Raw genomic sequence first — 26,640 nt, 5'->3', positions numbered from 1 at the left:
GAAATTGCAGAAATGTTAATTATATGCTTTAGAGACGGTATCCTTGTCCTGCTCAGTACACATGTAGGTCACCATTCTTGAAAAAACTAATTTAGGCATCCTTATTAAAATGCTTATGTTAAAATAAAGAATACTGGCCAATATAATAAATATCGTTATTGTGTAGCCTCAAACATCGTTTATCTGTTGGCTATAATTACAATTTGTGAACATTAATATGATTATTTTGCTTACCGTGTACCTTAACAAGGCCATTAACATCTTTTCATTATTAAGTAAACCCAAAACATTTAGTACATTTGCAAAGTAACAATATAAAACAAGAATATTCTTTGTCACAGATAAATGGGTAAATTCTGACATTTGTTTCAAAACGGTTGTAAAGACTCTCCAGGGAGAATACTGTTCTCATTTATTATTGCCTTTCTGGTGTGTAATATATGGATTTGGGACACAAATCCATATATTACACACTAATTCAAAGGAGGCTTTAGTTTTGTGGGACTATTTCCTTTCTTTTTAGTGTAACATATTGTTTGCACTGGTGTGAAAATGCTTCATCTAGATATAAACAAAAAATCTGATCAAAGACAGACGTTAATTGTGTTGAATTATCTGCTTTGGGCAATATTCAGTTTATTTTTCAAATTGTACAAGAGAAGATGGTGGCAAATGGCTTTTTTCTGAAGTTAGAAGAGGGGCAACCTAAACAGATGGCACAAACTTAAAAAAGAAGAACAATGATGTTTCCTTTAAAAGATGACATACAGGGACATACAGGTCTGTTCATTTCAATCTTTGTCCAACATACAGTAAAAAAAACAACGAAAGTCTCTAAAGGACCGCTCACCAAGTCCTCCTAATATTTGGGGTAGAGCACACGATGAATCTGGCCGTCGGCCTTGCCAGTGTCCAGCCACTTTGCACACTGGAAGATGGTTGTCACTGAGTTTGCTGTGTTCGTCACCTCCACACACTCTAAATACCACCCACAGTTGGAGCCACTGCTGTCCTGCTCCACTTTGACCCTCAGCAGCTCCCCGAGGTCTAGCATTTCCAGAATAAAGCGGTCCGTTCGCCCTCGCTCAAAAAGGTTGCGAAACTTCTTCTGCAGATGACGTCTGCCCGAGTCACCGTTGACGCCATAGATGCTGATGAAAACATCGGCGTCCGTGCCAGCTCCTTTCACATCCCCGGTGATGACGATGATTTCGTACTTGACGGGGACCAGGCTGCGGACTTTGCTCGCAAAGCTCTCAATGGACTTAAAGCACTCAAATGTCAGGAATTTGTCCTTTTTGGCTGCCAGGGGTATTTGTGCATCACAGTGGAAGAAATACCTAAACAGAAGGGAAGGTTTGAAGTCACATCAACGTGACATTTCATGTAACATAATGCAGGATGTATGAGATTCAACTCACTTGTTTCCTAGCTCCTTTTCTCTCACCACCACCTCCATAACATGCCAGAAGGCTTCACTCTTCACCTTCTTTCCGTCTTTCGTTACGTGGCCGATGCAGATGCCGGCAATCTCACCCAAGTTCTTGGATGAGAACTCAAAGGTGTCAGTGGTACCGCTGTGAAAGGGCAAACAGAAGTTAGAACTACCAGGAGAGTTTACGAGGGTGTGATTCTGAACATTGAATAGTTAAAGTCAGTGGTCTGCAAGAGAGTTTTTCTTGTGTGCGTCTCATGGGATTAGCTCTCCTCAGAGCTGAGACTTAAGATAAAGGAAGGGAGAAAAACAAAACATGTGAAGGAGAGCAAATTATGTAAGGCCACATTATAGGGTTTTAGTGTGAGCCGAGGCACCTAGACTCCCTTTGAAGACCTACCGTAAGAACTTTTTTTTCTTATTCTCCAGAACAAACTCCTTGGAACGAGCTTTCCTTCCTTCCAACACAATCCAGGCATTTTCCGTGGTGGAGGCGCCGTCTGTGCTAGCAGTTGTTGTGGAAATTTCATATTCTATGGCAATGCAGAGAGACAGAGATTGTCGCATTATGATCATTTCACATCTGGAGAATGGCTGCAATCTCCCACAATTAGAGAGCTTGTAACAGACTTCCATTTTTACTAACTGGTTTTGTCACTGAGGTCTATAGAGGTGTTGTTGGCACAGGCCAGCTCCCTCATTATCTGACTGTCATCTTCATTTTTCGCCAACCAGCGGTCGCAGGGGAACCGAAAGGTTTCGTCCATGGCCTCATCTTTCACGTCAATATACTCCAGGTGCCAGCCAGGAGAAGGGCCTGTTTACAGCAAGAGCAACACAGTCCATTATAGTTTCATCCTTTCAATAAATAAGCAATGCATTTTTCTGTTTCACCTTACAATCTAATGATACAAAATGTTAAGTACCCCTCTGGGCATTGCAGCGATCACTTGTGATAGTACATACAATATATCAAAATGGCTGAGGAACTCCTGAAGCAATAGTTTGACATTTAGAGTTCGATAAGAAGATCAATGCCACTCTCATGTCTGAAAGTAGTATTGATCTTCTTATGTTACTCTTTAAAAGGAAAAGCGAAGAAGCACGTTTCCAAACAAAACACAACGCAAAAAGGGTAGATTCTGGCATTTCATCCACACTTCTGGTAGTATGAGTTCTAATATTTTGGTATCATAGTTGATTAATATCATTCCTTTAAAAAAGAAAGAAAGTTCTAAAATACAGTTACATTTAATTACATTTTCTCAGGTCACAATTATTTACGAATGCAATGATCTTCCCTCGTGTCATTTTCTTGTTTGACTAGATGGTTTCAAACATTTGACACCTTCTTTAAACATACATATATTGTAATCCAACAAGCTTTGAAAGTCCAAAACAAAAAGACAAATCATCAAAATCATGTTAACTCTGCTGAGAACAAAGATCTCTCTTGTTGTCGTCTGTTATGCTCTGACACCCAGCGCTCACCTTTGTTATCATGCCACACTCGCACCTTGGACAGTTCACCCAGACTGAGCATGTCAGGGAACCTGAACACATCTCTCATTTTACGCTCAAACTTGTTCCTGTTGGTGCTTTCCTTCAGAGGTAGCGTCCCGGTGTCCCCGTACTCCCCAAACACCATCACAAACACATTGGCATCAGTGCCGGCACCTAAAATATGTAATCATTAACAGATCTTTATATTTGCCTAATATTGTTGACTTGGATATATTATGGTAAGTCATTAGTAGTAAAATACACTCTTTGGCCTTAATAGTGATGTATAATGTGAAAATATGAATTTCCTTCTTCATCTATTGTTTTAGAAATTAAACAGGCAACTCATGCGACTCACTTCCGGCGTCACTGGTCTGGACTTGGATGATGTAGGATGTTTTCTCCACCATCTCCTCCTCATCCACCACAGCTGCCAGCTCACACACCTTCGTCCTCTTTGGCCCTTTTGTCTTTGACAGCCAGTTCTCATAGGTAAACAGATACGTCTCCTCTGTGTTCAGGTTCCGCATCAGGATCTGAAAGCATTTCATTTAGATGTTAATTGACCATTGAAGTGACATGTTTTCTTGGTGAATATCACTGTTTAGTTGCAGCAGCAGATATGACGGGAACAGGCAGACATTAGTAGTCTGAAGGATTTCAGTAAAATATCTAATTGCGATTTTTCCGATTGTCTTTGCATTACATTTCTTTTACTACAAGCCTGTATTTGCGGTCTACAAGATGTGACTGTACCAAGCATAATTACTCATTTATTTTGTTTCTACGTGAATATAATCAGATACAATAATACAGTTTCCTTTTGCACATTGCCAGGGCTGAACAATTATTTGTTTTTATGTTGGAATTGTGATTTGAGAAGGGGCAATAGACACTGACTGATGACAACTATAAAAGACCATGATTTGTATCATTCTGTATTAAATACTGTCTTTTCATAGGGAGATCAGATAAGTAGTCTTTACGTTACCCTGTCAAGAAACCAGTCAGGGCGACTTCCAGAGCCGTCAATCCGAACTCTGATCTTCTTCAGAGGAGCGATGTCATCTATCTCCAAACTGAATGTGTCTTCTTGGTCCCTTTCAAACCTAAATTGAAATTATATAATTAATTTTGCATTTTAGAACCAACTGGACTTGGTTATCCTAAAGAAATAGTTTTAGCAATAAGCTTTTTTGCCCAGAGTTAGATGAGAAGATGGATAACACTCTCTACTGTCAATGTACTAACTGTCTACTGTAACTACAGGCAGCAGCTAAATAGCTTTGTTTCACACACAGACTGGAAAGAGCTAGCCTGGCTCTTTCCAAAGGTTATATATGTTATATATGTTTGCTTAATCTGTAGAAAAGTCTTATTTAAACCTGAGATAACTGATTCACACATCCAGTTACAGAGCACAGTTATCATTCATTTTGAGTCGTGCTTCTGTCCACCAGGCGAATGTAAGTCCAGTATTCCCTCTCTTGTAGCTCCGTTTTGTTTTTGGTCTCTACCAACTCTTGAGGGAAATATCTTTCTGTTTAGCTGCTAATTGCTGAAACTGAAAACTGAAACTCACTATAACGAGTCGTGACGCTGAGGGGAGCTGCAGATTCAGGTGATCATTTTCTGTCGGTCATTCATACACTTCATCATATTGGCATTTGATACATTGTTATTATATACATTTCGATTAAAGCCACTTTAAGTCTCGACAAGAAAGCGTATGAGTGTATTTCCCAAAACATAGAACTGTTCCTTTGATCAAAAGTGATGACCTGTCGCCATTTTTGGGCAGCAGCATTTCTTCTGTGCTCCCATTGCCTCCGTACACCGTCAGGAAAATGTTGGTGTCTGTCCCTGCATACTGAGTGTCCCCTGTGACTACTGTTGCCGAATAAATAACCTACAATACACAGAAATAGATAATACAGATAAGGAAAAGACCAATTCTGTTTATTACACAACATTTTAACTGAATGTTTTCCAAGGTTTCATATTTTTAGTGCTGTGACTCACTTTGCGGTTAATGTTGATCGTGCTGGAGTCCAGCACGTTGAACAGTCTGGCAGTCAGACCATCGCCCCTGTCTTTAGCCAGCCAGCACTTACACGGAAAGATGTACTTGATACCTTTGGTTGGCACGGCAACCGACAGCTCATCCACCAACCAGCAGCTCTCTGGTGTGACGCCGTTATGGCCGAGCTGAGGAAGAGACAGAGGGAAGTAAGAGGAAGGAGAGGAGGGAGAGAAGGAGGGGGAAGGTAGAACTGGGAATTGATATCATTTGATTTTGTTTGATCTAGGTACCAGAAGGCACAGCTAGAATTAATTATTGCTGTGCCAGAATGGTTTTATTTAAATGTTTTAACATCAGTGTGTCTGAGGAGGCAACAGAGAGGAGACACTTTCACAGATTTATGAACAGACAGTCTTAGATTCTCACTTCCACCCTCTTGATCTCTCCTACGTCAGTTCCATAACACACAAAGTGCTCCATGGTGCCGGCTCTGAAGGATTTCTTTCCCTCTGGCAGGTCCAGCCACAGTCGGTCTGTCTCCATGTCGTTGGAGCCGCTGATGATGACAAAAACCCTGGCAAAAGTGCTGGCATCCCGCTCCATACCAGTGGACAAAGTGAAGTGATAGGGGATGACTGGGTGGAAGACAAGAATGGGAATAGTTGAAAGTTTAACGGATACTTTTGACATTTTAGGAAATGTGCTTATTTGGTTTGATGAGAGGAGTAATACCACTCTTATGTCTGTACACTACATACAAAGCGACAGCCAGCGGAAGGTTAGCTTAGCTTAGCATGAAGACTTGAAACAAGGGGAAGCAGCTAGCCTGGCTCTGTTAGGGTAACACATCCCCCGACCAGCACCTCGAAAACTCTTATATTTAGTTTCTTTAATCCGACCAAATGCAGGAGTCTTGTCATCGTAAAATACTCCAGAGAGTTTCTACTTGCGGCCAAGAAATAGTCCTATATATATATATAATAGATGTATAATAGACATTATCTGCTGAAAAAACACAAATAGTTATTTTTACACTTCTTTGAATACATCATTTGTTATTATTGAGCTTTTAAGGTGTTTTTTGGTGTTTTTGTTTTCCTCTGAGCCAGGTTAGCTGTTTCCCCTTGTTCTGTACCAGCTGCTGACTATAGCTTCATATTTAGTGTACAAATGAGAGTGGTATCGATCTTTTCACATAACCCTCAGCAAAAAAGAAGAAGCATATTTTATTTATACACAAAGCTTTGAACTGATCAATGTTACCTAACATTTTAAATTACTTCTAAAAGTTTGTATTTTTATTTTGATGTAGGGCCTTTTAAAATTGCTTGCTGCCTTTTCTTGAGTTATTTTCTGAGAATATTGTTCTCATCATACTCCAACCTCATCTTGAGAAACACAGGGAACAGTTTTGCGGCCTTACTTGGACCTTCTTCCACCACTGCCTGCTTTTTCTTCTTTTTCTTCTTGTTGGCGTTTCTGTCCAGCCCAAGTTTGGCCTGAAGCATCTTCTTGGTATTTGGATCAATGTTTCTTTCACCTTCATACCCCTAAACCAGACACATACCAGACAAATGATCTTAAAATTAGTTATGAGATGTCATAACTAATATTACTGCAGCAGCAGCTAATAGGAAATCAAACACAAAGAACAAAGTAATGACCATAACCCAAGCTTAACAAACCTTCACGAAGAACGTCCTCGCTATTCTTTTGTTCTCTTTCTTCATTGACAGCCAGCGCTCACACAGGAACATGTACACCTCTTCTGTATCCAAATCCAGCACCTCCACCTGGTCCAGGTACCAATCGGCCCCTATCATGGAGTTGTCGTGACGAATATGAATCTTAAACACCTGGCCCAAGTCCACAGCCTCAATACTGAACTTGTCCACCTAAGAGGCAAAGAGAACTCTGAATTTCGGATATTTCCTGAGATTAAATAGGTACATTTACAGAAAACCCCCACAAATTTAGGAGTAAAAAGCTTCAATACTCTTTGAGATTAAACTCAAAGATCGAGAAGATTGTGTGTTTTTTTGTCAAGGAATCACATCGCTTCACTTTGCAAGGTTAGATCAACCTCATCACACCACAGACATTGCTGCTTGCAGTGTATTATGCCTGCAGTGGATGACCTAATCAAAACTATACTTTGCAATTTTTTTTAACAACAAGGAAATACACGTGAAGAATCAAAGAATCAACATATTATCATAAGCATTCAGGCTTTGAAGAGACATTGTGGTGATTTGGGCCTATTCAGAAGAAAACAACATACTGATTTGTATGCGGTGAAAGCTTTTGTGCATCAGGAACTACAACGCAATAGACAGATGCAAGGATGTCACTGTGTTGCATACCGTTGCACCTCCCCACTAATGTGTAACGTGTTGCATTCCCTGTTTTCCGTCTGTGATGAAGTTGATCCAGCCATGTGATTCCTTAACGACCAAGTTTTTTTCTCGTAATCTTTTGAGTCTACTCTTATTTATGTTTTTATTGACAATGGGCCTAACGCGTCAGACCTTTCCTCACACACCTCTCCTCTCTCAAACTTGTTTTTGTTGTTCTCAGATTTGGCGAGTTTGCGCTCTCCTGTGTCTCCCAGGTCTCCGTAGATGGTGAGAAAAACATTGGCATCAGTTCCTGCTCCGAACATATCACCTGTTCGCACAGAGACGTTGTACATGTGAGCTGTATCGGAGAAAGAGAAACAAAGAAATATGAATTAAGTAGACGTACACAAGATTCTATGCTTGTATGAATTCAGTAGCTTGCAATCCAACAGTATGTGTGTTCACGCAGTATATCAATTAAGCAAAGCAATGATCTGAAACTCGTTATAAAGCTCCATAAAGCCGAGAGGGAGCCGCACATTCATTTGAATTCTCCATGGGTTCGTCTGTGACAGACACCTCTTTAACATCGTTTTCACATTGTCATTTGGAGGCTTGGGGAGAAACAGAACACAAGAAATAGCCTTATGTAATTAGCATACAAAAAAAGGTAACTGTTATCTGTTACAGTTACAGAATAAATTAATAACATGTATAATTGATATAGGTACTGCTGTTGTTCCAAATGAAAATCCAGCAACACTAATGAGCCAAATGATTCGAGTCCTTGTATGAAGATGGCAGCAATGTCACAGCTGGAAGGAACCAAAAAGTAAAAATGCTCTTTATGCAGAAACACATCCCTGTGAGTGTTTTATTATGTGTAGTGGTCTTTTACTATTTTAATTATGGTAAGTTAGTTCAACAGTGCATCATATGTTAAACATTCATTTGATGTTTTATCTGTAAAGTAACTAATGACTTATTTGCTTCTGAATTGAAGTGGAATAAATGTACAAAGTGGCATGGCATGGAAATACTTAAGTAAAGTACCTCAAAATGAAACTAAGTACTTCTAGTAAATGTGCTTAGTTACATTCCACCACTGAAATCAGAGTCAACGTACTTTCCAAAGCGTCCTCCACCTCATCTTCAGTCGTTTTCAGCTTCCCATCCCTGAGGAGCTTCTCTGTGATGATGTCCGAGGGGACCAGCTCCCTCACCGTCTCCCCGTCATCTTCAGTCTTGGCCAGCCAGCACTCGCATGGGAAAATGGTCGTCTCCGAACCCTGCCATTAAGAAAAACTAAAACTAATCCGGCTGTGTCTGAGAGTCTTAATCTGTTAATGATTTAAAGAGGGCACTAGATAAGGAAACTCCTAATGATGCACTTATCTACGTGTGTAATCTCAATTGGATTTTTACTACCTTTGCTTTCCTGAGCTGTCGTCTGATCTCCACTCTGTCGAGGTGCCATCCTGGGTTGGTGCCCCTGTTGTCGTGTCCTATCCTGATTTTCTCTATAACGTCACTGATATCCTCCAGCTGAGAAAACGACAACACGGTGTTTACAGAGCTGAAGCCGTCGTCTAGAGGATGTGTAGTCCAAATCCACACTCTCACCTCCACAATAAACATGTCCTCAGCTCCCCTCTCAAAGTACAGACGCCTTTCTCTCTTGTTGACACACAGGTGTTTCTGCTGTGTGCACACTCCCTCGCGTCCATACAAGACTATGAACACATCAGCATCTGTTCCCGCACCAAACACATCGCTGGTGTATATCTTTATCTCATAAGGCACAACTGAGAAATCAGAGGAGAAGGTGACAGCTTTGTTTGGATGACACAAGTAAGATAGAATATATAAATGTACAATTTAACAACATGTTTAACAACTTCCTTAGAGGTCAGGTCTAGAGCAGTGACTCAAGCACTTAAGTTTTGGCACTTTACGGAGGCCTTGAGGACATTTTCTAAGACTTTAGACTTTCACTCCACCATAAATTCAGACAGAAATATTTTACATATTGTAAATATACTTCTTGCTACACTGTTTTTATTTGATGGCTGTAGTTAGTACTTACTTTAGTAAGGTTTCATATGCAAAATATATTATGATCTAATATTATTACTATATTTGTAACTGTTGTGTTATAAGAAATTAGAGGTTAAAGTAATTTTTGTCTTGATTGCAAAGTTAGTTCATGTACATTTGTGATTTATTACAGTTAATTAGATGGTGATGATCACCTGCTGAAGCAGGAAGTGGAGAAGCAGAATTTACTTGAGCAAGCATGACGATCGTAGTGAGTGTGTGCAGCGTAACATTGGTACAGACCTCACAATATAATCCGCTATGTGGTTTTTGTTTAAAGAAAATAACACTAAAAGTGTCTACGACTGCAGCATTGTGATTTGGACTCTTTCATGTGCAAGACAAGAAGCTGTGTTGCCATGGTGAAGTTTAAAATGCAAGCCACCACCGCGACATCTTAACGCTTGTTCCAGCCTGCATCAAAGAGTACATGCTCTCACAAGCCCCCCTGCTTTAAATACATTTCACTCCAGTAAAACTGAGCAGAAAACACTTTTACAGGAACATTTCTGAAGCAGCACATTGTTACTCTCACTAATGGATACTTCTTTTAAAGCAATGTTCACTCACATGGCATGTAGAGTTCAGTCTGTAAATCGGCGGGATAAAGATCCCTCACAATCTCCCCATCATCCTCTCCTTTATCCAACCAGCGTCCACATGGGAAGCGTAGTCTCTGCCCCTGTGAGGCGGCATCAATCTCCACCCAGTCCAAGAACCAACCTGATGAACCTCCTGATTGTAAGAAAACATGTTTTTCAGTTTCATAAAATGTGCTGCTTGTTTTTGGTCTGTAGAGCTTTTTCTTTCCCCACCTGAGTTGTCGTGCCCAATTCGAAGCTTTTCCAGGTCGCCCAAATCCACCGCCTCCACAGTGAACTCATTGATCATCGCCTGTTCAAACTTATTCTTGTAGTTCTTACAAGCCTTGAGGTTGATGATCCCTGTGGGTGACATCAAAACATTTTTTAATTCAGATTGGTGTCTAACCTCTGTAACACCTCTGTTGTACTAGTCATTTCTTTATGTTCTGTTTTATTATTGTTATATGTCTTGCATTTAATAACCTTTGTTACTATTTTCTAGTATGCTATTATTGATTTGTCTATGTGATGTGCATGCGTCCACCTTTTTTAAAATGAAGAATTCAGATTGGGACCATTTAGTCAATAACATACAGCACGAGGCCGCCACAGCAATACCATGATGCTGCTGAGTTATCGTACCTGTGTCGTCCTTTTCACCAAAAAGGATGGCAAACACGTTGGAATCAGTTCCAGCGTACTTCTTCTCTCCGGTTTTTACTTTGAGAGTATATGTCGTGGACATGGCTGTAAGGAAAAATCAAAATTCAGCACTTTAATCCTTTTCATCTTCACATTAAACATGAGTCCCTCTTTGCTCTTGTCTCCACCTGCATGTTTCACCAGCACTTAGATAAATACTTGAGCAGGCCTCCCTTTTATCTTGTCCCTCTACTAAGACATGAGCCAGCTTTGAAACTGTGTTACATTTCTGCTCGAGCCCCAGAGTGGCGCCTGTCCCCTCCTCGTCCTCATCCTTCCTCATGAAGGCCTCGTCCACAGGAACCAACTCTCTTGCTATCTGTCCATCGTCCTCATCCATTGCTAGCCAGCGGGTACAAGGAAAATAGTACCTGTATATCCAAGAAATACATGTGATCAGCACTCTAAGTCAAAGACGACATGTTAGTTGTTTACATACATTATGATATTGCTCTTTAAAGCGTACAGTGAGGTTTTTCCTCCTGATAACTGAATAATTGAACAAACTCATACAAACTGTCTGCTGGTTTCACCTACGTTGTATCATCCTTTGTGTCCACTATCTCAACGCGATCCAGGTACCAAGACGAATAAGAGTGAGAATTGTCATGACGGATGCGCAGTTTCTTCAGAGGACCCAGATCAACAGCTATCAAGATAAAAACATCCTCCTGCAAAATACAGCAACCGGATGAAATGTCTGTTACAGACAATACTTTTTTTTGGCATTAAAAAAATCCCCCAAAAACCCCGTACTCATGAAGTTCATAATGGTGACGTGGTGTTGGACTGGATTACATTATATTGAAGTTTTTCTAATTTTATGTTCTTCCTATTTAGATACCTGAGGTTAACCAGCATATTAGAAACACCTTTGATGCAGTCCACCACAAAGTACGACATCAATGCTAAACATATCAGTGAAGGAACTCCTCTATCACAGTGTCAACAAAAACAAAACATTAAAGGTATCATAAAAGTAGACTTTAAGGCAGCACAGTTGTATTAGTTGTAAACCAGTTTTAACACATTAAATGTTACTTTTAATATTTTCCTGTATCATAAATATAATTTTTAATTAAACAAATTTAATGAGTGTTGGTCTGTTGTTTGCAAAATAAATGGTAACTATAGCTATTGGATAAATGTAGATGAGTAACGTTTTTCCCTTAAAAATGCAGTAATAAAGAAATATAATGTATCATTAAATAGAAATACTCAAAGAAAGTACAACGTTGAATGCAACACAAGCTAAAAACAAACTGGGGGTTTTGGGGATGTCAGCAGATTGACTTGTTGTTTCCAATATCAAGAATCAACCTTCACTCTCAACTTTGTGTATTAATGGTGCCTCTAAAAGTGTCCAAATATATCTTATCGTAATACAACGTCAGCTGCAGAATTAGTGATTAATCAATTTATTCAGAATGTTTCTTCTGCTTTTTGCTGTTTTTGTAAACAAACATTCCCTCCACTGAACAATTGTTGCTTTTGATCTGTGAACATGATGTTATTGTTCCTACAGAGCCAGGTGTAAGATGAATAATTCACAGGTTTGGAGTAAGTAATGAGTAAAAGTAGGACAGGCTCGATGACACAAAGGACTTCTCGTAGCTCCCCTCAGTCACAGCCTGCTTGCCTGCAGGAGAGCTTGTAATCCTACCAGAATACACCCCCACACACACCTCGGTGCAAGACTCATGTTGTGTGGAAGTGCTCAAGTCTTTGTCTAGATGCTGGTTCATTTTAAATTGAATATTTTTTTGTATTAGAGATCAAGGCTCAAACAAACATTTCTACCCTTGCCAGATGGGAAATTACAAAATGTTGTTTTTATGCTCCTGATTTATGGATACAAGTTAATATAATAATAAATAATCTAATATAAATGATGTGTTTGGCCTTTTCTTTAATGAACTATACTGTAACGTCTTTCCAATTCTTTTTTGTAATACTTTGTTGTTGACAATCATTCATAAAAACAAATTCTAATTCATTGTATTCCTTCCTTTTATCTTTAACTGATTTAAAAAATAAAAATAGAAGCCATCTCTTTAACCCATCATACCTGCCCCCGCTCAAATTTGTTGAGGTTGTCAGAGTTCTTCAGATAGCGCTCTCCGGTGTCTCCGTTTTCTCCATAAATATTGATGAAGACTTTGGCGTCGGTCCCAGCACCGAGTGTGTCACCAGTGAAGACGCACACTTCATAGGTGTTGACTGTCAGACAATACAAGGGACAAATTACTGACCTCTTTACCTCAAGTAAACTGTGTCAAACCATTCATGTCTGCAACAACAACACAGTGTAAGATATACAGGTGTGAAAAGATGCACCTGTAAATTAAGTTGCATTTTAGTTATTTGTCCTTCTGAATTCATCCGTGCATAAATAGGAGCTCCACTATGTTTATTTCGTACCTTCAAGCTCCTCTGCATCCTCAGGCAGCAGCTCCACCACCAGCTCTCCGTCCTCCTCTCCCCCGGCCAGCCAGCGCGAACAGGGGAAACAATAAGTCAGCACCACCTGCTGCATTTCCTCTCCTGCCTCCTCGCCCTCATCTTCCTCATCTTTCTTCTTTTTCTTTTTCTTTTTCTTGTCCTCCTTTTTCTTCTCTTTGGGCACCAAGGCCATGATTAGATGTTTGACGTCCACTTTCTCCAGGAACCAGCCAGATCCGATCCCTGAGCCATTGTGACCGATGCGGATCTTGAAGACCTTCCCCACATTTTTGCCCTCAATCTGGGGAACAGTTGCAATGTTTCAACTCAAGATGTAACACCTAGACATTACAGGTCATTTAGCAGACGCTCTTATCCAGAGCGACTTACAAGTGAACTAGCTACAGGGACAGTCTCCTGGAGCAACTTGGGGTTAAGTGCCTAGACATGAACTATTTTCTTTGACATTCAGATTTAACTACTGAGATGCATTTTGCAGCCGCTGAAAGCTGAAGCTTCTATACCTTGAATATTTCTGTGGTGTTTCGCTCGTAGTTGTTGGACCTGCTTTCGAGTGTGATGACCTCTGTCTTCCCCTTGTCCCCGTAGATCTGGATGAACACTCTTGCGTTGGTGCCAGCAAATGTCACATCTCCAGTTACTACTGTGACCTCATAGTTAATCACTGGGAAATACAGATTATCAATGGTCAAAGGAAGTAATAATGAGAGAAAATTAGTAAACAATATAAGAATAACAGCACAAATCTGGCAGAAAATGTGACAGAAGTAGATTAGTTTTTGAAATAATGCTCACTTTTTACATTTTGATTAAAATGACACCTGCATTGTTAATGCAGTCTTGATGTTCAGGACCAGGAAATTGAAGAATTAGTCTTAAAATACAATTACAAAGAATGTCACCATGTCAGCAGGAATCTGCCGTGTGTGTGTGTGTGTGTGTGTGTGTGTAGTTTCTGTTTATGATGTGAGATTGTGTTAATGTTGCCTACACTGTTCCATCTCCAGGATCTCACTCGGATAGATCTCCACCTCCGTCTTGCCGTCAGCCTCAGTTGTGTCCAGCCAGCGGTCACTGGGGAACATGTATTGCTTTCCGTGGACTGGAACCATAAGCTGAACGCTGTCCAAAAACCAGCCGGCACGCATGCCTTCGTTGGTGTGACCAATCCTTAAACGGTTAATCTGGAATGAGATTAAAGGGATGACACTATTTAAATTAGATAAATAAAATGTTAAACACATTTACTGTGGAGTCAGACAAATACATAATTAGAAAATATAATGAAATAGGACAAAAACCTTCATATATTTTAACTTTAATTTATGTTAACAATTGTAGCCTCATGCTTGGACCCAGTTTAATGAATAAGCATACTACTAATCCATATGAACAAACGCAAAGTACAGAGTTAAGATCTCATTGAGACCAATAATGATGGCATTCTTCTGTAATGTAACTTAATTACTTTAATGTAAATAACCTGATATTTATGATGTGGTTCATCCAGAGCACCTTGACAGCACATATTGTTATAACGAGTGATCCCACGATGGACAGAACCCTACAATCTTTGACTGCGTGCTTTCAATAAATGATTTCTCGAGCTTCTTATTATACTATCAACTTCAAATCCCATGTTCATGCCTTGACTGTGTCACCTGTCCAATATCAAAGGTTTCCACCGTGAAGATGTCAACGCGACCTGTCTCAAAGTAGTTCCCCAGGTTGTTGGCAGAGACCAACAGCATCATCGTACTCGTGTCACCTTTCTCTCCGTAGAGCTTGACAAACACGTTGGAGTCTGAGCTGCTCCCAGGGATGCTACCTGTCTTCACCGCAATGTGATAGTCAACGTCTGACACACAGAGACACAAACATAAGCAACAAGTAGTTTACATTTAAACGTTAAAATCAAATCAAAGATTCCTCTAACTTACTGTAAAGACGCTGCCCATCTGAAAATGGCACGAGCTCTCTGACAATCTGTCCGTCATCCTCGTTGCGGTCCAGCCACCTGCCAATGAACAGAACTCTCCTCTTTTACATACACACACATGTGGTTGCAACAGCTGTTTAACACACGTTTTTTTTCTTTCTGTATTCAGACTTATTCACCTGTTGCAGGGGAACTCCACAGCCTGGGCCTCAGCCTGCCCATCCTCTCTTACAATCACTTTATCGAGGAACCAGCCGCAGCCTCCACCTTTGCCATTGTGTCCAATCTTCACCCTGCGGACCGGCCCAATAGATACTGCCTCCACTATGAACTCATCTAACTGAAATTACAAAAGAAAAACAGTAAGCAGTATCACATTTTGATGCCTTCTTATATGTCAAACTAAGGAATATGTGGTGACGTGGTTTCCAGTACTACAGATATAGTATACAGTATTCCCATCAGGTGAGTCTAGTTTATACATTTGAACATTTTTGATTAAAGATAGGTTGAGAAAACTCCATTAGGGGTTAATGCCTGATTATTGGGGTGAAGTCTATAATCAGTCAGAAACATATCCCCCAAATTTGTCACACCAGAAACAGTGAGCAGCATGCTAAAGGTGCAGCTAATTGGATTCATTAAGCACACAGATTAGTGATTCATGTAGGAGAAGAAAATAAGTTTAATGCTTGTTGATTGGATGGAGGTTTGTCATTTGTTTTTTAAATAGAAAGAAAAACTAAGAAGAATATGAAGAAGGAGACGACAAAGAATGACGTTTTCCTTCCTGATATAAGCTCTATGTCTAACAATGATGTACTGAATGTACCCACGTTTCCTTTCTCAAACTTGTTGATGTTGTTTTTGCAGTTGACCATCTCCCGATTTCCGGTGTCCCCCAGGTCTCCAATCAGGTTGAGAAAAACAGACGCATCTGTGCCGCTGCCGCCGACAGTCCCTGTGCAAACTGTCACTCTGTATTTTATCACTGCAAAACAAAATAACCTAAATGAATCAGGTTTTACATCCTTCTCTATATTTGGCAGAGCAGATATTGTTGCTCATGGTGAATATACATACCGGGCAGTGGCTCAGTGTTTAGGTCTCTTGTGGCAGGTAGCTCCCTCACAACCTCGTTATCATCTTCATTTGTGTCCAGCCAGCGATCACAAGGAAAGTTATACTTCTCCTTTGTTAATGTCTTCATCATAGTTGCCTGATTGGAAATCATGCAGTGCTGTCAGGACTCTCTTCTTTTAATCTACATCAAAAAGCAGTGTTTTCCACAGGCTGATCTTATTCTTATTCTATATCTGCCATTTGTTTGAATTAAATATTTAAACCTAAGATACTTTTTTAATGCCTTTCCATGTCTGTTATGAACTGAGGATACTAAACTGTGTGATTATCCTCACTATCATGTTAACTAGCATGCCTATACAACTGTGCATGTTTAGTAATTATATAATTAAGGGTTAGGGTTAGGGTTAGGGTAAGGGTTAGGGTTAGCGGTATCGAATGTTATTTTGTTTTAACATTCAGAGCTTCATTCTAAAACTCAGCAGAAGCTTTGATTGTCTGTTGTCATATATTATTTCAGGTCATCACCCTTAAAAAATAAGCTTGACCCCTTTGTGTGTGGCAGAAGGGAGAGCAAACCGTTCCAGGAAATGTTTCAAACCACAGGAGTCGGAAACAATCCCACGCAGCCACCACTAGATCTAATTCTACAACGTCAACATTATGAATGAAGCTATTTGAAACAGTAATAATACAGAATCACAAAATGTTTTCTTAGTTGTCTATCACACACTTACAGAATGCATGTGAGTGAATTACAGACTCAGCTATTTGAACTGATATCAAATGATTCTTTCTCACCTTACTGAGATGCCATCCTGCAAAAGGATTTCTCTTCTCGTGCCAGATACGGAGTTTGGTCAGTTTTCCCAAATCAGGCAGTTCAACCTGTAACATCACGTGAAGATAAAAAAGTTTCCTAAGAAGCCTCATTATCTGATTGTTAATATTAACAATGTGAAGCATTAACATATCAGATACTAACCATGAACCTGTCCACCTGTCCCTGTTCAAAATTGTCTGTTTTGTTGTCCAGTCTGGTCTCATCGCTCTTGCCTTTCTCTCCGTACACCTGGAAGGAGATATCTGCATCGGTTCCTGAACTGGGAATGTCTGACGTCCAGATCCACAAGGACCAAGGGTGCTCTGAGGAAATCCAAATCAAGTCAGTTTAATAAGTGCCTTTTTTGCTTGTATTTTACACATTTAGGTCATCAGTTGCTTTGAGTTTACAGAGGTAGTTTGTGACGAGAGGGTCGGCTGTTCGAACAGTTCAACATTTCAGTGGAGCCAATTTTTGCTTGTGAATTGTGAATGTGTGTGATTGTTAATGAATATAAATATAAGGCAGTAAAGAAATACTCACTTTCCAAATGTGTGTGGACAGAAAAGAAATAAGCTAATGTACACATTCTGCTTTATGCGTTTGTGGACCAGAAGAAAACACATAAAGATAAAACTGCTCTCACCTTTTACCTTTCTCTGAAAGAGATATTTGACTTTCACAAGCAACAGGAAAAACAACTCATTAAAGTTACCAAGTAGAATGAAGGTAGACTGTCTGCTGAGTCATTATGCAAATATCTGATACATATGTATAAGCTTTGAATATATTTGCTCAGGATTTCAGGAAATAAAAGGCACAATGACAACATTTACGACTGCTGCAGATTGGCCAGAATTACTGACATTGAACTTACTCTTCTGTCTCTTCTGCCTGAGGGAGACCATCTCATTGAGCTCTCTCTCTATCAGCCCGTCTCCCTCCTTCTCATCCAGCCATTTACAGCATGGGAAGGTCTGCTCTATCCCTGTGAACGGACAGTACACCACCGCCTGCAGAAAAAACATTGAGCTGATTTACCTCACAGTAAATTGCTAGATTGTAGTGTTTGACAAGGAGAAGAAAAATCACCAACTCCTTTTATTTATTAATTAAGGGTAATTAATTGATAAAGTAACTTTTCATGGAGCACTTTGGTAGCCCGCTATGGGACCTTTGTTGTCTGTCATGCCCCCTCCCTCCCATTTTTACGCTCCCCTTTGTCAAATAAAGAAATAAAAGGAAAAATGTCATCAAAAAAAAGAAGGAAAAATAAGTAATTTTTCATGCATAAATGGCAAAAAAAGCCTCTCAAGATTTCCTGCTTTTCTCAAAACAAGACATTTAAAATCATCTCCTTGAACTTTGAGAAACTGGATGGACATTTATTTTCAGACATTTTATAACAATTAATCTAGAAAAGAATTGGCAGATTAATCGATAATGAAATGAATCGTTAGTTACAGCCCTACTGTGCATGTGTGTGTGTGTGTGTGTGTGTGTGTGTGTGTGTGCATGTTCAATGTTACCTTCTCGCAGTACCACCCAGCACTGACTCCGTCGTTGTCGTGTCCGATGGTGACTCTGCTGAGGGGACTGAGGAGCGCAGAAATCTCAACATTGAAGATGTCTGTCAGGCCCCGCTCGAACTCTCCTCCCTCCAAAAACACCTGAATACAAATACATTGAAGAAGAGTGAAAGGAAACGATGGTTCATCCACCGTAAGACAGACGCACTCAGAAGATATTTAATCACATACTCAACAGTTTGAATGTAATAGTTTTATGTAAAAAACAACAAAGCTATGACCATTAAGCACCAAAAATGCCACCTAGATAGGTTTGTAGTGCTTTTAAGAGTAAAATGTAAACACTTTCAAGGTTTATAAATCAAATATTGCTAGACTCTTAAAGCCTTTATCATCACATCTCAATTGTTAGTATAAATGCAATTGCGAAACAATTTAATTTACAGAATTCCTTTATACCCACAGCTGTATATCGTCACTTCGGTTATTTAACCAGCTTTTCATCTTAACTTGTGTGTTTTATTCATGGTTATTTAATGCTCAGCTGGTGTGAGACGCCAGGACGCAACAAACAAATATGATGACGGGATTGTTTCATTTTAAATATTCAAATATTTTTGGTTTACATGAGTGATTGAGTAGATGAAACACCAGATTATGTTGAAAGGAGTATATTCCTAACCTTGAAAACATAACAGTTAAAAGTAAGCATTAAGCAAGACTTTGTACGGACCCTGATTACTACATTACAACATTAAGTTTAAAGTCTTTATCGTCTCAGTTTCAGCAAAACTAACAACTGCTGCTGCAGCCATTGTTTTTTAAACAGAGTCTGATCTAAGTCTTTCTACTCTGTGTCTACGTTATCCTCTCATCACCTTGCCGCTGTTCTTCATGCCCTTCGAGCCGTGCATCACAATGTGGATTTTGGAGTTGGTCCCGGCACCTCGGACGTTTCCTGTAACAATCTGGACGTTGTACACAATACCTGGTGGGTACAGTTACATGTCACACTATCAGACGATCTGCCAGCAGGTCACTGTGGTTCACGGCACCTGTACTCCCTAAGGGCCGAGCAGGAACCAGATCAACCAGATCTAAACATTGATAGTCTGAATTACTGATCACACAGCCGGCCTCTGGTAGGTTGGACAGAGAACACATTTCTCTCTTTGGACTGAATGAGAAATAGAGCAAATGATCTGTTCCTTGGCAGTAGAACTGTTGTCTTACAATCCTTTACGCAATATTTTCCAGACCAGGCAAGCGGATGATCATTCCAAGATTTGTAGGAAACAGCCATGTTAATTTTCCATCTTGCATATTGCATTCACTGAGGAAGAGTGTAGGTAAGGCAGTTTTTCCAGACTCATAAACCAATTTCTCACCTGTGGGCTGGCTCCCCCCCACCAAAATGTCTCTCTGGATCTTCCCATCATCCTCATCGGTGGCAAACCAACGACCGATTGGAAATTCATACACTATTTTGTTTCCTAGATCATCCACAACCGCCTGTAAGAAAAGGAAAAGAAAGAAAGAATGTGATCATGTAGGTCAGGTGTACATAATGTGATGAAAACTTACAATAAAGCAAGACAATGTTCTTTGAGATTAAGTTGCAGAGTAAGTACACATATTGGGAAAAACATTTAGATCAGTGGCTCTTCATTACTTTTTCATTTTCCATTACACCTTCAAACTCTAATAATACATATCGGTCACGTCATTGACCCAGTATGACTTTCCACCCATACAGAGAAAATTACTCTAAAGTTATAAAGAGAGACAGCATGATGTTTTGTTTTAAATCATAATGTATAAATCTGTTTTCTATATTTCTTCTTACATTGTTTATGTTACAATGTTACGTCGTGAGTGTAAGAAACCTAAATCATTTACTAACATACTATATAGTATATACGTTTAAAATGTTTTAGCAGCAATAACAAGAGCAGAACCGAAAGCTTGGATGGCAGCACGTGTGCAATGCTAATAGGTTATGATTCATTACTGTTGTCACCGCTGATCTTTGGTGTCAGTCTGTGCTGCAGTCACAAACAAATCTAATGACTCGTCTGTCTGTTTGCTGTAAGGCAATCCTTAATGGGTCATGGTTTCCCTTTACACAGAGGGTAGGATGACGACATGTGTGTCCTGTGTGTGTGTGTGTGTGTGTGAGTGTGAGTGTGTCTATTGATAGGACTCATCTCTCAGTTGTGCTCACTGTATGTGTTGGAGGAGTATGGACACCAAACTCAGATGAGAAAACTGAGAGGAATAAGAGGATCACGTGTCTTAAGAAAAGAGGTACAGTAAAACTCTAAGTTACACATGATGTAACAAATGAAAGAAACACGTGTTATTCTTTAGTTATCTGTCTTAAAAATTGATGAAGTAGCATCAGTTTTGAGCATTAATGTCATTTTTAATTTCTAGCTTCCTAAAGAAAGTGTCTTGTAAACAAGATCTGTCAGTTTCCCACCTTGTCTGCAGACCATCCTGCTGAAGAGCCTTTGTTATTATGGCCAATGGTGATCTTCCTCACTTTGCCCAGGTTTGGTGCCTCGATGGTGAACTTGTCCTCTGTGCCCTTTTCAAAGTTATTTTTGTCATTGTCAAGTCGTCTTTCACCTTAAACAACAAAACAATGAGTAATTTCTATCAAATAAATCCCGATTTAAACCCAAACTGCATTTAAGCTGGTATTCACTTTAGGAGAGAAACCTTGTTACCTGTTGTGCTGTAATTTACCTGTGTCTCCAAACTCCCCAAATATATTGATGAAGACATCTGCATCTGTTCCACTGCCTTTTATATCCGCAGTGAAAACACTCACTACATACTTATTATCTGGAAAATGAAGACCAACAGCTTTAAAGAACAAACTTTATACAAACAACTCAAAATAGTATGTCACCCACAAGCTACCACTGTGTGAATAAATGTAAAACATATCTGAATTGTTATTGATTTTATTGGCCTGTTCTGGGGGAAACAGGGATGCTACAAATAACTAACGTCCTAAAGAATTAAGGAATTTGTTACATCTGAGGTGTTAAACATATACTCATATCTGTGTATACATACATTTGGGTATGTCCATGGGGTCCATACTACCCAGCAGGTCTCTGGAAAAAAGGCAGTCTCCCTCCACCTTACTGAACCAGTTGTTACAAGCAAAGTAAAACCTCAGGTGAGGCCTGATCACATCCGTCACCACCACCCTGTCCAGGAACCAGTTGGAGCTCAGGCCGGTGTTGTCATGTTCAATCCTGAAGCAACAGAAGAATAACACAAAGATAAATAGGTCGCATTCAACAAATTCAGGGGAGGAAATGAATCTCTCTAAATCTGATACAAAGGAAAGCCGTGTTTGCTCTTCAAACCTGATCTGTGCTATGCTGAAAAGTATTCAGCAGACTGGCTCAGGGATGATATATCGAGTCTAACGTACCTTATCTTTTTCAAAGGTCCAACATTGTGAGTTCTAATTCTGAACACATCAGTTTTTCCTCTTTCGAATGCCGTGCGACTCCTTAAATCACAAAATGATAAAAAATTTGAGCGCAACCTGGAATTTCAGCAGCGTTTCACTCATTAAGCTGCAAAATACATGCAATCAACTGGAAAAATGTTAAATAAATAAAGGGAAAATAACAAAATATTCCACATGCTAATTTATAATGAAACATAAAAACCTGGCAAACATTTGACAAAACCATGCAGCAAATCATGATGTGCAAACCAGTTTTAATTTAAATATTTAGTTTAACACCAAAACCACAGCACACCGTTCGTTGTCTGAGATTATTTCCACAACCACCACCACTACTACCATCACTGCATTAAGTAATACATACTTCTTTTCTGTGCTGTTAGGGGAGAAAAAAACAGTTTTTAGTTCAAGCACAAGAAGCAATCTCAATCAACTGGTTCTAAGTGGCTGAGGTTGTAACTGAGGCCTCTGGTTAGAGCAGCTTGATGAATAAAAGTGAAGTATTTGTTCCTAATTTGACCAAATTCTTTACTTAACAAGTACAGATAACCTTAAATCTAAATTCCAGTCATCTTTGGAGAGGACTTACTTGCTAGCCAGGTGGACTTTGGGAGTGATGCCGTAGTCTCCGAACAGAGTGACAAACACATTGGCGTCAGTGCCTGCTCCTCTCTCATCTCCAGTGATGGTCACCACCTCATACACTGCAGCGTTTAGTGACATAATATGAATAGAGGTGTTTCAAGAAAGGAGATGCATGGTGTAATTACAGCGGGACAAAGTGTGTAACTAATGGTGCAGGGGCAGGATGGTAAGATACAGTAGTACACATAGAAGGTGATATAAAGTCAACAGCTATAATATGATAATGATATGATAATAGTACTTCTCTTTTAACTCCTCAGAAAAAGGATTTAGCTGTAAAGTACTTTGTCTAGTGAAGGTCCTGCACAATAAGAGCTTGTAAGGTTGGACCCAGCAGAAATGAATGTTTTGTATGTTGTTTGTTGCAGGGTATTAATAATAATGTAACAAAAAACATACCTTAAATTGATCATTAAATTCTACTATTATTTGCAAAAACCTAAAAGAAATGCTACTTAAATACTTTTTAAAGAGATTTTGGCAAATTTCTGTCAATAAAACTTATCATAGAGAGATTTTGCAAAATAAAGAGAAGTATGTTAATAGTATAATTACATAAACATTGCCTTCACTGTGATGAAGAATTTGGGAAAGGGCTGTCACTTAAAGGTTAATTTAATAATAGTGTAGGAGTGCATGTGTTTCTGTGTATTAGTGAGACCATGTGTGTAGAGATCAGATACACATTCAGTATGACTTTACAGAAACAGTGAGAGCTAAAAAGAAACTTTAGAGGACTGTGAAGCCATCCTTTGTAAAGACAAGTGAGTGGCAGGTGTCATATAGCTGTAGTTTGAAGATAACATACTGATGAAACATGGATAGTACTTCACGCAGTGTAATGTTACCATGAACATCAAACCAAAGCATGGGCACGTTACTGCCGGGGTATCTCATAATGCCGGAATTGCAATCAAGGATTCACCTCTCTTCCGGGTGTCAGATGTCTTTCCTCAAACAGAACTTACATCAAATTGCCCTTGAATTAATTACATGACAACATGCTCTGAGTATTTTAATTCCACATATCACCTGCTGTAAATGTAAAGGTTGAGATAAAAACGTTGCAATTACCTTTCTTTTTGTGATACTCATCCTCGTAGCTCTCTACTTCTGGTTCGTAGTTGCGAAGCTCATTCTCATAGATTTCCACGTAATTTTCAACTTTCTTCTTCTTTCCTTTTGTCTTCTTAGAGTCTTCTTCACCATCTCCCTTCTCTGAACCTTTCTTCTTCTTATTTTCTTTCTTTTTCTTTTTCCCTTCCTCTTCATCCCCAGCTGCGTGTTCTTCCTCTTTCCCCGAGTCCTTCTTGTTATTTTTATCCTTTGCCATCTTATCTTTGATCGAGGACTTATTTGATCCTTTCTTAGTGGTCTCAATCAAATCCGGGAGTTTTTCTTCCCTCCTTTTACTTTTGGAGTCATTGTTGTTCTCCTCATCATCAGTATTCTGTGAGTCATTGCTCAACTCATCCCCGCTCTCCTCTTTGGCTTTCTTCTTCTTCTTCTTCTTCTTCTTCTTCTTCTTCTTCTTCTTCTTCTTCTTCTTCTTCTTCTTCTTCTTCTTCTTCTTCTTCTTCTTCTTCTTCTTCTTCTTCTTCTTCTTCTTCTTCCTCAATCTTCCAGCATCCTCTGATTCACTGACCTGCTTACTTTTCTTCTTGGGCTTTGGTTCGTGATCTCTGAGTCCTCGTCATCTACATCTTTGGTTTCCTCCTCTCCACTCTGTCTTCTTTTTTTCTTTTTTTGTGGGCATCTTTAATTTATTTACTACCTTGTAACCTTAACCAGTTCCTGTGTGTTCCATAGAAACTTGATTAAACTGACCCGAGACTGCGCAGGAGTGACCCGCTGGCAGGTTACAGCTGACGGACTGCTGTTTGGCAGGCGGCTGGGGAAGCCCCTCTCCGCTGGTAATCCTGACCTAAAACAGCAGCAGATGCTCTGACCTCATTAAAAATGATAATCTGCCTGTTGTCACCTGACCAGAGGAAGAAACTCTCCCTGGGAATTTAGAGCTGCTAGAAAATTCCTTTTCAATTGTCGTTAGAAATGTTCACAGACCTTGCATCTCTGATAGCCTTGTGTAGGGAGTTCCATAGTTTGTGTTTAAGTACAATACTTCAGTAATTGTACTTTTTTACATAAAATGTCCACCACTGGTTTTACCAAGTGTTAATTACCATAAGTAGAAGGTAGTTACTGTATTTTGTATTTAGCTGGATATTTACATGTTAGTGCTTGCCATCCCTACTTTCTGTCTGTAAAATGTGAAGCTTTAGGGTTTAGCTGTAATGGGCATTAATGTTATAGCTGTGTCTGTCTTCTGCAGTTTCACTTTGAATTGAAACTAGAGACCCTTTATACACTTATTTGTGTAATACCTGGTTTTCATTGCCAAACATACAACCTTTGTTTGTCCAAATGTAGCCTCTCTATTACTGGATACACCTTCCACTTATTCTCCTATATTACAAACTGTTAGTGTCTACAGGACTCATATCTGTGCTGTTCACTTTTTGTAAGGTGACATATGGTTAACATTTTAGTATAAGGACCTTTACATGCTACTCCAAGGAAACTTGTTCCACCTTAACTAAATGAGTTGATTATATGCATGATATTACATAATGCAAAGAGGAATTACTGTTTCACTCAGAACAAAGGGAGACAACATTATAATCCCAGTGATCTGAACTGCCTCTGCACCATTTATGCAGCATTTTAAGAAAATGACAATCTCTTCATATTTGTGGTATTGTCTGTGTAAACTTCTTTGCAGCCAGCAGAGGGAGACACCTCCATTTGCATTTGGATTCCAAGTTTATTATAGTTTGCACCATTTCAGTAATTCAACGGGGACGAGCACTGGTTGCATAATTCAGTTTGTGATAGTGTTATCAAAAGCCTATTCCTGCTGTTACACATTTGATGGATGTTTCCATTATCAATACTAAAAACAAAACATTAAACAGCAAAACAAAGCTTCTTCTTTTATACGTGCACTTACATTGAAGTATGCACAGTGTAAAAAAAATAAAAACGAGGCTACACCTACAATAACGAGGTACTGAACAAAATGTGTTTTACTGTATGTAAAGGTTTTGACATAATGAACTATGTGGAATTGCGACTAAACTACTAAAATGCAATAAAAAAGGCTTCATTCTATATTTATTTTCTGTCTGGCCAAGCATTTTTGTCTCTTTTGGCTCTACTGTAGACATTTTGCCCGGCACAATGTGTTCAGCCACAATGAATTTAATTGAATTATTCTTCCTCTTCCTTGTCCTCATCTTCCTCCTTCTGTTTCCCTCACCCTTCCTCTCCCTCTGCCTCTCCGTCTGTCTCTTCCTCTTTGCAGCGCTACAGGAGACCTGATTCATGCGAACGATTTAACTGTTAATGTTTGCATCTGTGAGTGTTCAGTGTGGCCAAATGTAGTGTTTTATTACTGGAGTTCTGATTATAATCTGATTTAAAATGTTAAAGTGTTCTTGCAGAATGGGATTAGGAGTGTGGTACCTCAGTTTTGGGACATTGCATGTGTCAAATTCCTGCTAGTGTTATATGTATTCACTTCAAATCCCCTATAGCTGTTGCTGCTAGGTTAGGCAATCATAAAGTAAACAAGAAAGCGATACTGTTTATACAGACATATTTGGATTTAAAAGAGTAGATTAAAATGGATCACCATGACAAAAACAGTTATACTCAACAAAGTAATGAGTCCCAAATGGATAAAGGTAATATTATTCTTTAAAAAAAAGGAAAGCATGTTAGTTATATGGCAAAACAATGTTTCTTTCTATGGTAAAAATGTTTCTTTATATGGTAAAATATGTAATTAAAATCGGTACTAATATTCTTTTACCATAAAAACAAGTTCTACCCTATTCATTATGCTGAAGTTCTGGCAACCTAATAAATAAAACAACAGGGTTTACAAAAAAAGAAGATTTTTACAGTGACTGCCTGG

At 39.3% G+C, this 26,640-nt stretch overlaps 1 protein-coding gene across 1 annotated transcript; it reads right to left on the bottom strand.

Moving 5' to 3' along the window:
- Positions 1-641: 641 nt before the first annotated feature.
- On the bottom strand, positions 642-26,047 carry loxhd1b (lipoxygenase homology PLAT domains 1b). The gene is given in 46 exon segments (XM_029440232.1): positions 642-1,340; positions 1,422-1,577; positions 1,836-1,968; positions 2,082-2,252; positions 2,927-3,112; positions 3,297-3,474; positions 3,930-4,047; positions 4,720-4,847; positions 4,961-5,146; positions 5,388-5,596; positions 6,385-6,511; positions 6,647-6,856; positions 7,504-7,658; positions 8,427-8,589; positions 8,729-8,845; positions 8,924-9,105; positions 9,968-10,132; positions 10,213-10,341; positions 10,624-10,728; positions 10,909-11,054; positions 11,221-11,354; positions 12,752-12,903; positions 13,105-13,426; positions 13,650-13,810; positions 14,138-14,330; positions 14,808-15,004; positions 15,087-15,163; positions 15,265-15,425; positions 15,922-16,076; positions 16,169-16,304; positions 16,970-17,056; positions 17,154-17,314; positions 17,869-18,004; positions 18,521-18,661; positions 19,399-19,508; positions 19,909-20,032; positions 21,003-21,151; positions 21,272-21,370; positions 21,608-21,792; positions 21,975-22,055; positions 22,381-22,392; positions 22,606-22,720; positions 23,736-24,344; positions 24,347-24,401; positions 24,489-24,580; positions 25,981-26,047. Coding segments are annotated over 46 exon segments (7,356 nt in total). The 3' UTR covers positions 642-859.
- Positions 26,048-26,640: the final 593 nt, after the last annotated feature.

Source organism: Cottoperca gobio, chromosome 9 (assembly GCF_900634415.1).
Source record: "Cottoperca gobio chromosome 9, fCotGob3.1, whole genome shotgun sequence".
NCBI lineage: Eukaryota > Metazoa > Chordata > Actinopteri > Perciformes > Bovichtidae > Cottoperca > Cottoperca gobio.
This window is presented reverse-complemented; position numbering and strand designations above follow the sequence as displayed.